We start from the raw sequence: 14,248 nt of genomic DNA on the forward strand, positions 1-14,248 counted from the left end.
GTTTGCCACACATCTCCAGGAATTTGGGTTCCATCCCGATTGGGGTGCACATTCTCGCTATGACTGCAAATATTTCCAACTGGTGTTCTGTTTTTCTCCCACATCAGGACAGGAAGGGTCCTTGATGGCCATATGGGAGCGAATAGGCTAATGATAAATAAATAGGAGAATGGAACTGAGGGAATGCTCAGAACTGGCATAGAAGCAATGTGCTGAATTACCTCATATTGTGAGAAGTAAAGAATTTTTTTTAAATCCACATCTGACAGCGTCTGGATTATCTTCTCGTACATCATACTGTGGATGTACAAGAAACTGCAGATGTTGAATCTTGAGCAAAACACAAAGTGCTGGAGTAACTCAGCGGGTCAGGCAGCATTTATGGAGGAAATAGACCAAAAACATTTCGCCTCACGACCCTTCTTCAGACTGGATCTAGGTTGGAATGCTTTACTACATTAAAGGTGCTATATGAATACAAGTTGTTGGTGGTCATTAATCTTGTGAGATCATGTGTGTAAAGTCTGGATCAGATTAATTCATTGAGCACATGGTGTTTTACCTTGCCTTATGAAATGTAAAAGATTGTTGCTTAAATAAAGGTTTTTGTATTTTTCCCCATTTGCAATTATTCTCACCTATATATTTAAAAAATACAGGTATGTAAATAAATACAAAAAGGATTTATGTCAATTACTGCAAAATGTCTTCTATTTCTTTATGAACTAAATTAAATCTTTTTTCATGACTTTTATTTAGTCATTATCTGAAGAAGGATTATATCTTCTCTAAATCAATGGAGAGAAATGTTTTACAGAATTGATTTGTACAATGAATAGAATATCCATTCCCGCAATTACCAACAGAATGCATAATATTTAGCCAGCTCTGCAACACGTTGCGAAGCTACACCTCTCTTTTGCAACCTCAGAATATGGAAACTGAGAGTTCTTCTCCACGTCACACATAAGCCCAATGTGACTGTATATTACCACAGCATTTGGGGCTGACACAAGTTGAAATTTCTTCACTCGGTGATAGTGAATTTTTGGTATTCTGTATCCTAGAGGATCTTTGAAATTCAATTAATGATAGCATTCAAAACACAAATTGATATGACTGGATATTAGAGAAGGGATGCAGGAAAATAGTCATAGAGTAATGGAAACAGGCCCTTTGGCCCAACATGTCCATGCCAATCAAATCAGCATATTGGGCTTGTTCCATTTGCCTGCATTTGGCTCATACTGCTAAATCCTCCTATTCATCTTTGTCCAAATGTCTTTTAAAAATCATTTAAAAAAGTCAAAAACATTGTTGCTAGAATTCCCTGATAGCACAGTGGGGGCACCTTCACCACTCTGTGCACTCTCGAAGCAACTCTGACATTTCTGCAAGATGCCAAGTGATGGTTCACTAATACACCCAAAGGCCAACTCTTGAAAAATAGTTGAAATACCAACTGGTGACTAACGCTGCAGGTAGTCACTACCTGTGAATGGAGGTACCCAACTAAAATTAAATGCAACACTCACCAGATATACAAGCAGGAAGAACAGCCCTATTATGAACGGCCCTATATTTGCTCTGGTATTTTATTTATTTCACATGTTTAACCGATAATGTTTTATTGTTAATGTTTAATGTTTTATGTGTCATTCCTAACTGTCACTGTATGCCATATTGTCACTTGCGGGCGGAGCACCAAGGCAAATTCCTTGTAAGTGAATACTTGGCCAATAAACCCATTCATTCATTCATTCATTCCAACTATAGCTAAATCATACGCCATTGCTGGGCAAGATGTATTTCATGAACCACAGTTTAATTTTTAAGCCATAAAATATTATTTTATTTTTAGATATTTTAAATATTTACTTCAAAACCTATAATTAAAGAAAATTAAGGATGATTTTATTTTACGATTGTGATGTCACGACAGTGAAAATATAATTTTACATTAATAGATTATTATCGAGATTTCTTCCCCTTACATAGTATTTAATCAATGTCTACGGACACTTAATGCTGCTTGTAATTCAGATTGCGTGCATGGCTTTGTTGACTTTTCTGATCAACAGGAACACCCACCTAGTTGTCAGCCTCTGGAGGGATCTACGACTAGAAATTGGAGATCACTGGAAGAACATCACTATGAAAAACTTCGGATAAAAGGGGCGAAAACTTCCAAATGTTTTTCAAACGCGGAGTTCAAGGCCTGGGTGACCTCTGATTGGTACAAGCGTCGCCCAATCGACAGACGCGAGAGCAGCCATTGGTCGGGGCCCGGCTTGACAATCGCGCGTCCTGTCCAATCGGAGGGGAGCGGGACATCTGCGGAGGAGGCGCTAGATTCGAATTTGCCTTTTATTATTGACCGAGAAAGCGGTTCAGTGAAGTTTACCCGTTGCTGCGGCTGGAGTTTTATAAACACAGTCGTCAACAGAACATGAATTGCTGCCCGTCCGAGAAGCAATGTGTGCTTGGCTTCGATGAGTTCGGGTTCGCCGTGTTCCGGAGACATTGTGACAGGTGGAAGCAACAACATCGCAGCCATGAGTACAGGCAAGTGACCTGCTGAACCCACATACTCAATAAACCAGACCAACCCTGCTCAAAGAACTAGTCAATAGAACAAGCCCGCCCAACAAAGCAGACGGTCAATAAGGCAAATAAAGTAAAATTACACCGTTAGTAAACTAGAGAAAATGTGCGCACCAAACCAGACTATTGATAAACGGGACCAAAACCTCAAAAGACAAATTCATCAATAAACCAGAGAAGTCCACTTAACAAGTCAGACTATTAATAACCCAGATCGAAACCATTCACCTAGCCAGACCATCAATAAAACGGACCATTAATTAATCAGAAAAAATTCATTCAGCAAGTCATGCTATCGATATACCACATCAAAACCACTGAACAAACCACATTAGTAAACCAGAAGCAAACCAACAAAAAAAACTATCAATGAATAAAACATGAAGTGCTCAGTGGGTCAGGCAGCTGTGACCCTTCTTCAGACTGATTGTAGTCGGAGGGGGGAGAGAAAGCTGGAATAGGTGAGGTGGGTGGGAGAGAGAAAGCTGGAATAGTGGTGGGGGCAGGACAAGGCCTGCCAAATGATTGGCAGATGGGTGGACAAAGGCTAGAGATGAAGAGACAATACGAAATACTATAAATAAACTCGATTCATTGACTCAATAAGGCACTTTCAATGAACAAGACCAACCCCAATCAATACACCGTTATCAACAGGGCAAAATGAAACCTGCATAATATTCAAAAGTGAACTAATTTTAAAAAAACAGCCACCAATACATCAGATCAAATCAACTGAATAAGCTTCACTGTCCAGATGCCAGAGTGAACATATTCAACAAAAGCAGTTAAAATCTTCTTAGTTAGTCCCTCTGGACTTAGAATGCTTTATTTTGCTTCAGTTCTGTTTGCGTTTTGAGAGAGGAGGGGGAGGAGGAGGAGGGAGGGAGCGGGGGAGCGATGAGGTTAACGTGGTACTCACGGGCTCTGCAACTAATTGGGTAGGCAAGAAGCAGGCTGGGTAGCTTGAAAGTTCTGCCATTCACGTTGAGCTCCTGCATGCTCCTGATGAAGAGTTTTTTATAACGTATAGCACAAAAATGGGTCCTTCAGCTCAACTATCCATGTTGACCGTGATGTCTATCTACTCCATTCCTATTTGCCTTCATTAAGCCTGAACACTACTTTCCCATCCAAATACCTGTCCTAATGCCTTTTAAACATTATTATACTGAATGCGCCTTCTCCATTTTAACTGTCCATCATTTCAAAATGGTTTTGAAAACTCCCTCAGTCCACCTCGGCCATTATAGAGCATGAAGAAGCGTACAAATGGGACAGTGGCATAGTTAGAAGAGTTGTTGCCACACAGGTCCAGTGGCCTAGGTTTGATCCTGACTTCCAGTGTTGACTATGCGGAGTTTGCACATTCACCCTGTCACTGCATGGGTTAATTATCCATGGAAATTGTCCCTGGGGTGTGGGTGAGTAATAAATCCCTCTACATCAATGCAGTTCAAGTTTTGCCATTAATTGTATATTTTCCCCTTGCATTCAATCTCCCAAAGTGCAACTTCACACATGCTTGGATTAAATTCCATCTGTCATTTCATCACCCATTTCTGTAGTCTATCTATATACTTCTGTATACGTTGCTCGCTGTTTGCAAATCTGGTAATCTTGGTGTCATCTGCAAACCCACTAACTAACCCATCTATATTTACATCCAAATAGAATAACTCAACAGATGATACCACCATAGTGGGCATGATCTCGAATAATGACAAAACAGAGTACAGAAAGGAGGTAGAGAACTTAAAAACATGGTGCCAAGACAGTAACCACTCCCTTAATGTCAGCAAGATGAAGGGGCTAGTTATTGTCTTCATGAAAAGGGGTGTACACGCCCCAATCGGCATCATTGGTGATGTGGAGATCAAAAGTCAATAGTGCTTTATTTGTCACATATGCAACACCACAGTGAAATTATTTTTGCATATATTACACATGCGGGTGCCGCCATTATTGGCGCAACATTCAAAGTCCGGTCGGCCTGCTTGCTCGATATACTGGAGCAGTTCCCGCAAAACTGACATCCCTCTCCTACTGTCGCCCAGCCATCTTTGTGTCCTGGGGGTGCCTTCTGCAGCCTACCTGAAGGCGCTGGAGGCATTACCCTGGTTTACCCTCCTACTAGTCCTTGCTCCTCACGTCTGACCTCTCCAGCTCCCTCCTGGTTACGCCAGCAGGCGAGCCTTCGGGCGGGTTCCCGGTCCCGTCGACCGCCGAACCTTTGGGCGAGGTCCCGCTGACTGTAAGCCTTCAACTTATTGAGAGTAGGGAACTTATTGAGAGTAGGGAAGATTCATTGAGAGTAGGGAAGATTCAAACAAGAGGACATGATTTAAGAATTAAGGGACAAAGGTTTAGGGGCAACATGAGGGGGAACTTCTTTACTCCAAGAGTAGTAGCTGTGTGGAATGAGCTTCCAGTGGAAGTGGTGAAGGCAGGTTCATTTTTATCATTTAAAAATAAATTGGATAGGTACATGGACGGGAAAGGAATGGAGGGTTATGGTCTGAGTGCAGGTAGATGGGACTAGGTGAGAGTAAGTGTTCGGCATGGACTAGAAGGGCCGAGATGGCCTGTTTCCGTGCTGTAATTGTTATATGGTTATACGCGAGCCTTCTGGTGGACTCCGTCGAGCCTTTAGGTGGGTTCCCGATCCTGCCGGAGACTAGCTGGCAAACCGGGCCTACCGGGCGCGTTCTCCGAGGTCGGTCCACGGTGGGCTAGTTGGGCTAACTTTCCGGGAGCGTCCCGGCCCACACGGGCCGGGATGAGATGTTTGAGAGCTTGAAGGTCCACGCTGTAAATATCACCAACAATGTGACCTGGAGCAACCACATTGAATCTACGCCCAAGAAAGTACACCGATGCCTCTACTTTCTCATAAGACGAATGAAGCTGGTCATGTCTCCAACGACTCTTACCAACTTCTGCAGGTGCATAATAGAAAGCATCCTGTTGGGATTTGGTTTGGCAACAGCACTACCCAAGGTTGTAAGAAATTGTAGAGGGTTGTGGATGTTTCATACAACACCATTGACTCCATCTCCATTCATGTTGCCTCGGGAAAGCGGCGACACAATCAAGGATCACTAACATCCCTCTTCTCCCCTCTCCCGTCAGGAAGAACACACAAAAGCTCAAAAGCCTGCACCACCAGCTTCTTCCATGATGTTATGGGACTTCTGAATGAACCTCTCATATGCTGAGGATTTAGTCATGATCTCCTAACCTAGCTCACTGTGGTCCTTGCACTTTTGTTATCTACATTTTCTCGGGAGCTGTAATGCACTCTGGTATTTTTCTCTTTGCACAACCTGCTGTGCTTGAGTATCACTTGATTGCCCTCATGATGAGTATGATTTTAACGGAAACTAACACAGGTTTTCACTGTATCCCGCTACTTGTGATAACAAAAACCCAATACCAATACTAAAGTCCAGATCTTTGCACACATGATCTCACAAGATTAGCTGGTTGTTCATCACATTGCTGTCTTTGGGAGTTGGCTGCTTGCAAAGTTTCTTAAATTACATTTTAAAAGTGCCTAATTGTTTGTAAATTGCTTTGGGATATTCTGAGTTTGTGAAAGGCTCTATTGAATTCTGTTCTTATTTTCTGTTTTAACATATTTGCCTTTGGTACCATTATTCTCAGTTACCCAAGTGTCAGCACTTTCAAGATAGAATTATGGCAGGAGATGTTCAGAAACTGGAATGAGACCGATGGATCCTGCACAAACAAGGTAACTAAAATTTCATGGTCCTATGAAAAATAATTGAGTGTCTGTGGAATAAAGGGATGTGCTTACCTTTTGCAAAATGGTTTCTTTCCTCCTGATTCTGATCCTGTTGTTTGAGTCTATGTGGTCTGTGGTGCTGCTGCAAGCAAGATTTTCTTTGTACCTGTACTTCACAGTACTTGTGCATCTGGCAATAAACTTGACTGGACTTGAAAGGAAAGACAGTGGATTGCACCAGATTCCTGGCACAAAAGAGGGGAGAGCTGGGGTTTGCACCAAATTCCTGGTAAGGCTAGGTGCAGTTACAAAAGGGTCTGAAGAAGTGTCCCAGCCTAAAACGTCACCCACCCTTTTTCTCCAAAGATGCTGCCTGACCCACTGAGTTACTCCAGCACTCCTGAACAGTTACACGCATACCTGCAAGTGTTCAGATAAGCATTGTAATGAGTCACCACCCTGTGGGTATTGCTAAGCAGAGTACCAGTGCACGGCATTCAGAGAATATATTTACATATATTTTTCATTGCAAAACTTATTTCAGATACATAGCTTCCTAGAATCAGGAGTTCCCACTGCACTACGTGGCCAACTGTGGAAATGCCTTTTGGGCAGTGAGCGAGTGAAAGAGAGTAGCATTCACACCTACCAGGTAAGGAAATCTATTTTTGACCTTTATTTTAAAGTTTTTAAAATATACCAGTAATATTCTGAACACCAAGGCAGAAATTATGTTGAAGAAGAAGATAGACTTGAATCAATATTCATGATTCCCAATTTCACAATGCAACCAAAGAAGTACTTTGAAAATTAATTTTAAATGTATACAGATATGTGACTTTATGAAGAATATATACATAGATTTCAAACTATATTTTTAGACCCTTTAGAAGAAGCAATGAATATTAAGGCTGATTCACAAAAACTAATATCATACTTTTATAATAATATATTAAATAGAGAATTACCCTCAACAGAAGCACTAAGAGAAGATTGGGAACATGAGCTAATGATAAAGATCTCGAAGGACAGATGGGAAAAGTATCTGATGAACACACATAATTGTTCTATTAATGCAAGACATAATTTAATTCAATTCAAATTATTACATAATAATAATAACGGATGAGATTTATATAGCGCCTTTCTAATACTCAAGGCGCTTTACATCGCATTATTCATTCACTCCTCAGTCACACTCGGTGGTGGTAAGCTACTTCTGTAGCCACAGCTGCCCTGGGGCAGACTGACGGAAGCGTGGCTGCCATTCTGCGCCTACGGCCCCTCCGACCACCACCAATCACTCACACACATTCACACACAGGCAAAGGTGGGTGAAGTGTCTTGCCCAAGGACACAACGACAGTATGCACTCCAAGCGGGATTCGAACCGGCTACCTTTCGGTCGCCAGCCGAACACTTAGCCCATTGTGCCATCTGTCGTCCCAAATTACATAGACTATATTATTCAAAAACGAGGTTGAATAAATTTTATCCAAACGTCTCTCCCAGATGCGATAAATGTTTGTTTCAAAACGCTAATATAACACATTCATTTGTAGGATGTACAAAGTTGAATACATTTTGGAGCGATATATTTGATATATTTACAAAGCTTTTCAAGTCCACAATAGAACCTAAAACGGAATGGATTATATTTGGAATAATAGTAGAAGATATCAATTTAAATAAAGACCAAAACTTTTTTTAAATTATGGGTTGATAATTGGAAAGAAATTGATACTTAAATTTTGGAAAAATACAACCATACCAATTGTTAAAATGTGGATTAGGAATATGATGGACATAGCACTCCTTGAAGAAATGAGACTCCGACTAATAGATAAATATGACCAACTCTTAAGGAGTTGGTCTCCTTTCATCGACTTTTTGGAATCATGTGATGCAGCGGTACCATAAGGATTGCTGATTTCAGTTCATGCCGCGGATAGATCTACATCTCCGAATAAAGATTTGAAAATTTCTCTTTTAAGGGGCCTTCTCTCCTATTTCTACTTTCCACTTTTTCTTTTTTTTTTATATACACACTTCACGTTTTTCTATTCTCTACCATCTATTTTTCCTCTTTTTCCCCTTTCTATTGTTTTCTTTTTCTTGTCTTGCTTACTTCCTTCTCAAAACATAAAATTAGAGGTTGTACATAGAATGGATTACGGTATGACATAGTTGGCACCTAAAATTAGGTTCCACTGTACTGTTTTGTACTGTATTAACTTCTAATAAAATAAACAAAAACAAAAACAAAAAAAAAGAAAATGAATCTATGAAATATTGCTAACACAACAGTGAAAATCCCATAAAGAATAACAATAATAAACAATTATTTTTTTCATGTTATTGTTTGAGGAATAATTACTGGTCAGGATACCTGAGGTTGATGCCTCTGAAAGACACAAAATGCATTGTGACTGTGAGCAGTGGCTGCATAATTCATCTCGAGAAAACAGAGCAGTTTGTCATGCAAATCAGATAGAAGCTAATAATAACATTCAAATTTAAATAACTTGACCGAGCAATCACCTTTATTTTATTTTTATGACTTGCTACATCAGAACTTTCAAATGTAGAGAAGTGAAATAACAGCATTTGGTATGGAGAAGTTGCTCCGGGAGGTTAGATCACATGGGATCTAGGGAAAGCTAGCGGACAGGATAGAGAATTGGCTTCATGGATGCATGTGACTAGTCGTGTGCCTCAGGGATTGGTGCCGTGCCCATTGCTGTTTGTGGTTTATATCAACGATTGGGTTGAGAATGAACAAGGCATTATTAGTACGTTTGCAGATGAGTGGTATTGTAGACAGTGAAGATGGTTATCAAAAATTACCACATGATCATGATCAGCTGGGCAATTGGGCTGAGGAATTGTCAATGGAGTTTAATACAGATAAGTGCGAGTTATTGCATTTTAGGAAGCCAAACAAAGGCAGGACCTTCACGGTGAAATGGTGGGGCCTTGGGGAATGTTGTAGAACATAGGGATCTAGGAGTGCAGGTACATGGCTCCTTAAAAGTGGCATCGCAGGAACTGTATTTTCTAGATCACAGCAACTTGGTCATTTCTCCACTGATCCATTTGACAGTTTTAATTCTGCTCTTTAGTCATTGATCCATCTTGTAATGAAAGCATCTCTCCCAGTTTGTGGTCAAAATTCATCACATTGTATCTCAGGATTGCTCCCCAGGCCATGAGCTAGCAAGGCAGGGAATAGGAGGATAGTACAGTTAAATGTATGGCTAAGAAGATGGCGCAGGAGGGAAGGCTTCGGGTAAATGGATCATTGGGTTCTCTTCCAAGGCAGGTGGGATTCATACAAGTGGATGGGTTGCATCTGAACTGGAGGGGAACTAATATCCTGGCGTGGTGATTTGCTACCACGACTTGGTAGGGTTTTAGTCAGTCAGGCAACATGGGGGAAGGTGAGGTACCTAAAGCAGTAGTGTTGCATGTGTTAAAGACGAGGCAAATATAAATGTTATAGTGAGCAAAGGGGAGCAGGTTCAGTAGACAGGACAGGCAGGGGTTACATAGGGTACAAGGAAGGTCTGATAGACTAATCTACATTTATTTTAATGCAAGAGGCCTGACAGGTAAGGCAGAAGAGCTCAGGGCATGGATTGGTACATAGGACTGGATTATTACAGAAATAAGGTTGAGGGAGGGACAAGACCGGCAGTTCAATGTTCTGTGGTACAGATGTTCCAGGCATGATAAAGAAATATATAAGAGATGAGGGGAAGTTGTATTTTTAATCGAGGAGAGACATCATGGCAGGACTTAGGCAGGATATTCCCGGTGGATCATCCAGTGAGTGTATGTATGTGGACGTTGGAATTAAGATGTAGAAATAATAAAGTTGTAATAATATGGGATTTCAACCTCTCTAGGACTGCCTTAGCAGTAAATATTTGGGCGGACTGGAATTGGTTAAATGTGTCCAAGGAAATTTTCTCAAAGGATGCGTTGATGGCCCAACTAGAGAGGGATCTCCCATTAGTAAATGAGGCAGGACAAGTAACTGAAGTATCAATTGGTAGCACATTGGGATCAGTGACCAGAAACATTCATGAGAATGTGACCTGGGTTGCAACGAGACCTGGGATAGGCTGGGACTTTTTTTCTGGAGGATGTGAGGCTGGGGGGTGACCTCATAGAGATTTATACAATCATGAGGGGCATTGATAAGTTGAATAGCCATAGTCTTTCCCCTAGAGTAGGGGAGTCTATAACTAGCAGACATAGGATTAAGGTGAGAGGGCAAAGACTTGAGAGGGACCTGAAGGGCAACTAGTACCTGGATAGGAAAGATTTGGAGGAATATGGGCCAGACGCAGACTAATGGAACTAGCTTAGTTAAGCAACTTGATTAGCATGGACAGGGAGGAGGAAGAGCCTGCTTCTATGCTGTATCGCAGGTCAGGCAGTGTTTTTGTGGAGAGAGAAACATAATTAACTTTTCATATCAATGACCCTTTTTTTAATCAAAACATGGAAATGATAGAGATAGTTTAATGTTGCAGATTCTGAAAAAAGGTGAAATATTACCTCCGTAGTCACTGCTCAACCTATTGAGTATTTTCAAAGATCTTGTTTCATTTCAGATCTGCAAGGTTTTGAATTTGAACAGCAATTGTTATACTGTCTTAGAGAGAATAATGAGAAAATTGAGATGACTTCACTGGAAAGTAAGTTCATCAAATTGGGGCATCAATTTACTATAATAGAGCATCAATTGTGTCAGCCAGTGAGCTGTGTCCTGGGCTGTGGTTGACAATACTGCCGTTGTTGTTCAGTGATAAACAAGGCCAATTCATTCAGAAACCACAACACTATTTAAAGAGCAGAGACTACAGCATTTTCTCCAGAAAAATAATCTGAATAATTGAAAGTCCTGCAGGAGTTATGAACGTAAAAGTAATTAGTCTCTATCAACAGTTGGCACATAAGGACATGAGAACGCACATGGCATGATTAGCAAGTTTGCAGATGACACAAAAGTGAGTGGTATTGTAAATAGCGAAGATTGTTATCAAAATTGCAGCAGGATCTTGATCGGTTGGGCAGGTGGGCTGAGGAATGGTTGATGGAATTTAATACAGAGAAATGTGAGGTGTTACCTTTTGGGAAGCATGGGCAAGACCTGCACAATGAATTGTAGGGCTCTGGGGAATGTTGTAGAGCAGAGGGATCTGTGAGTGCAGGTACATAGTTCCTTGAAAGTGGTATCACAGGTAGATAGGCTGGATAGTACAGATGCTCCCCGATGTACGATGCTGCGACTTACGATATTTCGACTTTACGATGGTGCAAATGCTCAGCAATGGCAGCGAGCCGCAGCTCACTTCCGGTCCAGTGATCAAATTGTGCGTTTTCGACTTACGATATTTTCGATTTACGATGGGTTTATCGAACTGTAACCCCATTGTAGGTCGAGGAGCAGCTGTATTGTGTTCAGTTTTGGGAACCATGTTATAGCAAAAATGTTGTCGAGCTGGAAAGGGTTTAGAGAAGATTTACGTGGAGGTTGCCAGGACTCAAGGGGCTGAGCTCTAGAAAGAGTTTGAGCAGGTTAGGACTCCATTCCTTGGAGCACAGGAGGATGAAGGATGATCTCATAGTGGTGTACAAAATCGTGAGAGGAATAGATCGGGTCAATGCACAGAATCTCTTGCCCAGTGTTGGGGAATCGAGAACCAGAGGACATTGGTTTAAAGTGAGGGGGGAAAGATTTAATAGGAACCTGAGGGATAACATTTTTACACTAAGGGTTGTGGTGTATGGGGCGAACTGCCGGAAGAGGTAGTTGAGGCACGTACTTTTGCAACATTTCATAAAAACATTGACAGCTTCAAGGATAGGACCAGCATTGATGGGACACGTTGGTCGTTGTGGACACGTTGGGCCGAAGGGCCTGTTTCGACGCTGTATGACTCTATAAGGAATTAACAATGAGAATTATGTCTTCATTCTGGTTTCAAACGGCGTTGTCACTTCTTCCTGACTCTCTTCACATCTCTCACCAACACTACTCTCCATCCCACTTCCCAAATTTGTCCTGGACCAACCACATTGAATCTACGGCCAAGAAAGTACTCCAATGGCTCCACTTCCTCAGAAGACAAACGAAATTCAGCATGTCCCCAATGATTCTTACCAATTTCTACAGAAAGTATCACAGCCTGGAATGGTAACTGCTCTACCAAGACCATAAAATAAAATCTGAGCTGTGTACGCAGCCCTGACCATCACATAAACCAGCCTCCATACTGTTGACTTGATCTCCACTTCATGCTGCTTCACAAAATCAGATACCACTCACACCCAAATCATTCTCTCTCCTCCCCTCTCCTGTTGGACAGGAGATACAGAAGCTTGAAGATTTACCGGATTCAGAAAAGCTACTTTCCAGATTTTTAATCAAACTTTTATATGCTAAGAAATTTCTTAATTTACTCAATTTTTCTCAATTTACCAATCTACCCCAAAAAAACTGTGGCCAGAGGCTGGATATCTTCTGGTGAGTGACCCAAAGCTTTTCCAACATCAACCAGACACAAGCCAAGGATGAGATGAAGCTTGACACCATTAAAGACAAAGCAGGCAATTTGACTGGTACTCCACCGACCACAGCAAACATGTTTTCCCTCCACCACTGCACAGTAGCTGCCGTGTGGACCCTCTACAAAATGCACTACAGTTACTCATCTAGTCTACTCCAGCAGCATCTTATAAATTCATCACTTCTAACAACAAGAATGAAATGGTTACAGGTGTATGGGAACATCACCACTTGTTGCTTCCCCTCTAAGTCACACATCATCCTGACTTACCTGTGATATATCATCGGTCGTTCTTCATCACTTCGTTAAAATCCTGGAACTCCCTTCCCAACACAACTTTGGGAGCACCTTTGCCAGAAGGAGTTCTCAAAGGATGGACAATAAATGCTGGTCTTGCCAGTTTGGTTTAGTTTAGAGATACAGCGCAGAAACAGGCCCTTCGGTCCACCGAGTCCGCCCGACCAGCGATCCCAGCGCATTAACACTATTCCACACACACTAGGGACAATTGACATTTATACCAAGCCAATTAACCGACAAACCTGTATGTCGTTGGAGTGTGGAAGGAAACCCAAGATCTCAGAAAAAAAACACACGCAAACGGGTAGAACGTACAAACTCCGTACAGGTCTCAGGCGCTGCAAGCACTGTAAGGCAGCAACTCTATCGCTGTGCCACCCTGTGACATCTACGTGGTGAAAACTGAACTAAAAAATATATATTTACCATCCTAAACTAATTGATGGAAGAATTAGTGAGTTTTTCAGAATTTCTTTCACCCAGTGGTTGGTGGATTGACGATTTTGCCCCAGCATTTATCGTGTCAAGCAAGTGTGGGTGGTTGGATTAAACTGGACTGCACGTTAGGGTCAATTGCAATAGGCCACAAGGCCTTCTGTGTTATAAATGTAATTGATTCCTTGACTAATGGAATAAACTGGTTATCTTAACACTACCAACATTTCTCCCAGGATTACGTGCAAGAGCTCCGCAGCCAGCTATCCACACTTGGTGTGAATGAATACGGAGTGCAGATGGCTGTATCCACATTGGACGGTGCACACAAGGTGAGGGCTGGAATGGCAGGTGGAACCAGGAATCTAGCGCCTGCTCGAGAGCCAGAAGTCAAGATTGAAACCTTGAGACAGATCGTGTTGGACGTAGGTGAGATGATGAATTGTGCGGAAGTGATGGCCTTGTTAATTGAGTAACAAAGCTCAAGGGATGCGTGGATAGTGAGTTGCACAGCTGAGTGCTTGCTAAAGTGGAGCTGAGTCAACGGTGATGGGTTGGCCCCGAATATGAATGGATTGTG

The 14,248-nt window shown here is 41.7% G+C and overlaps 1 protein-coding gene across 4 annotated transcripts in view; it reads left to right on the forward strand.

Moving 5' to 3' along the window:
- The window catches only part of LOC116984600 (carabin-like), a 91,281-nt gene that overhangs the window by 7,928 nt on the left and 69,105 nt on the right, over positions 1–14,248 (forward strand). For 3 of the 4 annotated variants that reach the window (XM_033038830.1, XM_033038829.1, XM_033038831.1), the window contains 4 exons: positions 2,082–2,565; positions 6,271–6,358; positions 6,897–7,004; positions 13,905–14,097. In XM_033038830.1, coding sequence (XP_032894721.1) covers positions 2,450–2,565; positions 6,271–6,358; positions 6,897–7,004; positions 13,905–14,097 — 505 coding nt within the window. In that variant the 5' untranslated portion in view covers positions 2,082–2,449. The remainder of the gene's footprint in view (positions 1–2,081; positions 2,566–6,270; positions 6,359–6,896; positions 7,005–13,904; positions 14,098–14,248) is intronic. The other variant, XM_033038832.1, reaches the window with a different exon arrangement.

This window comes from Amblyraja radiata, chromosome 20 (assembly GCF_010909765.2).
Source record: "Amblyraja radiata isolate CabotCenter1 chromosome 20, sAmbRad1.1.pri, whole genome shotgun sequence".
Classification (NCBI taxonomy): domain Eukaryota; kingdom Metazoa; phylum Chordata; class Chondrichthyes; order Rajiformes; family Rajidae; genus Amblyraja; species Amblyraja radiata.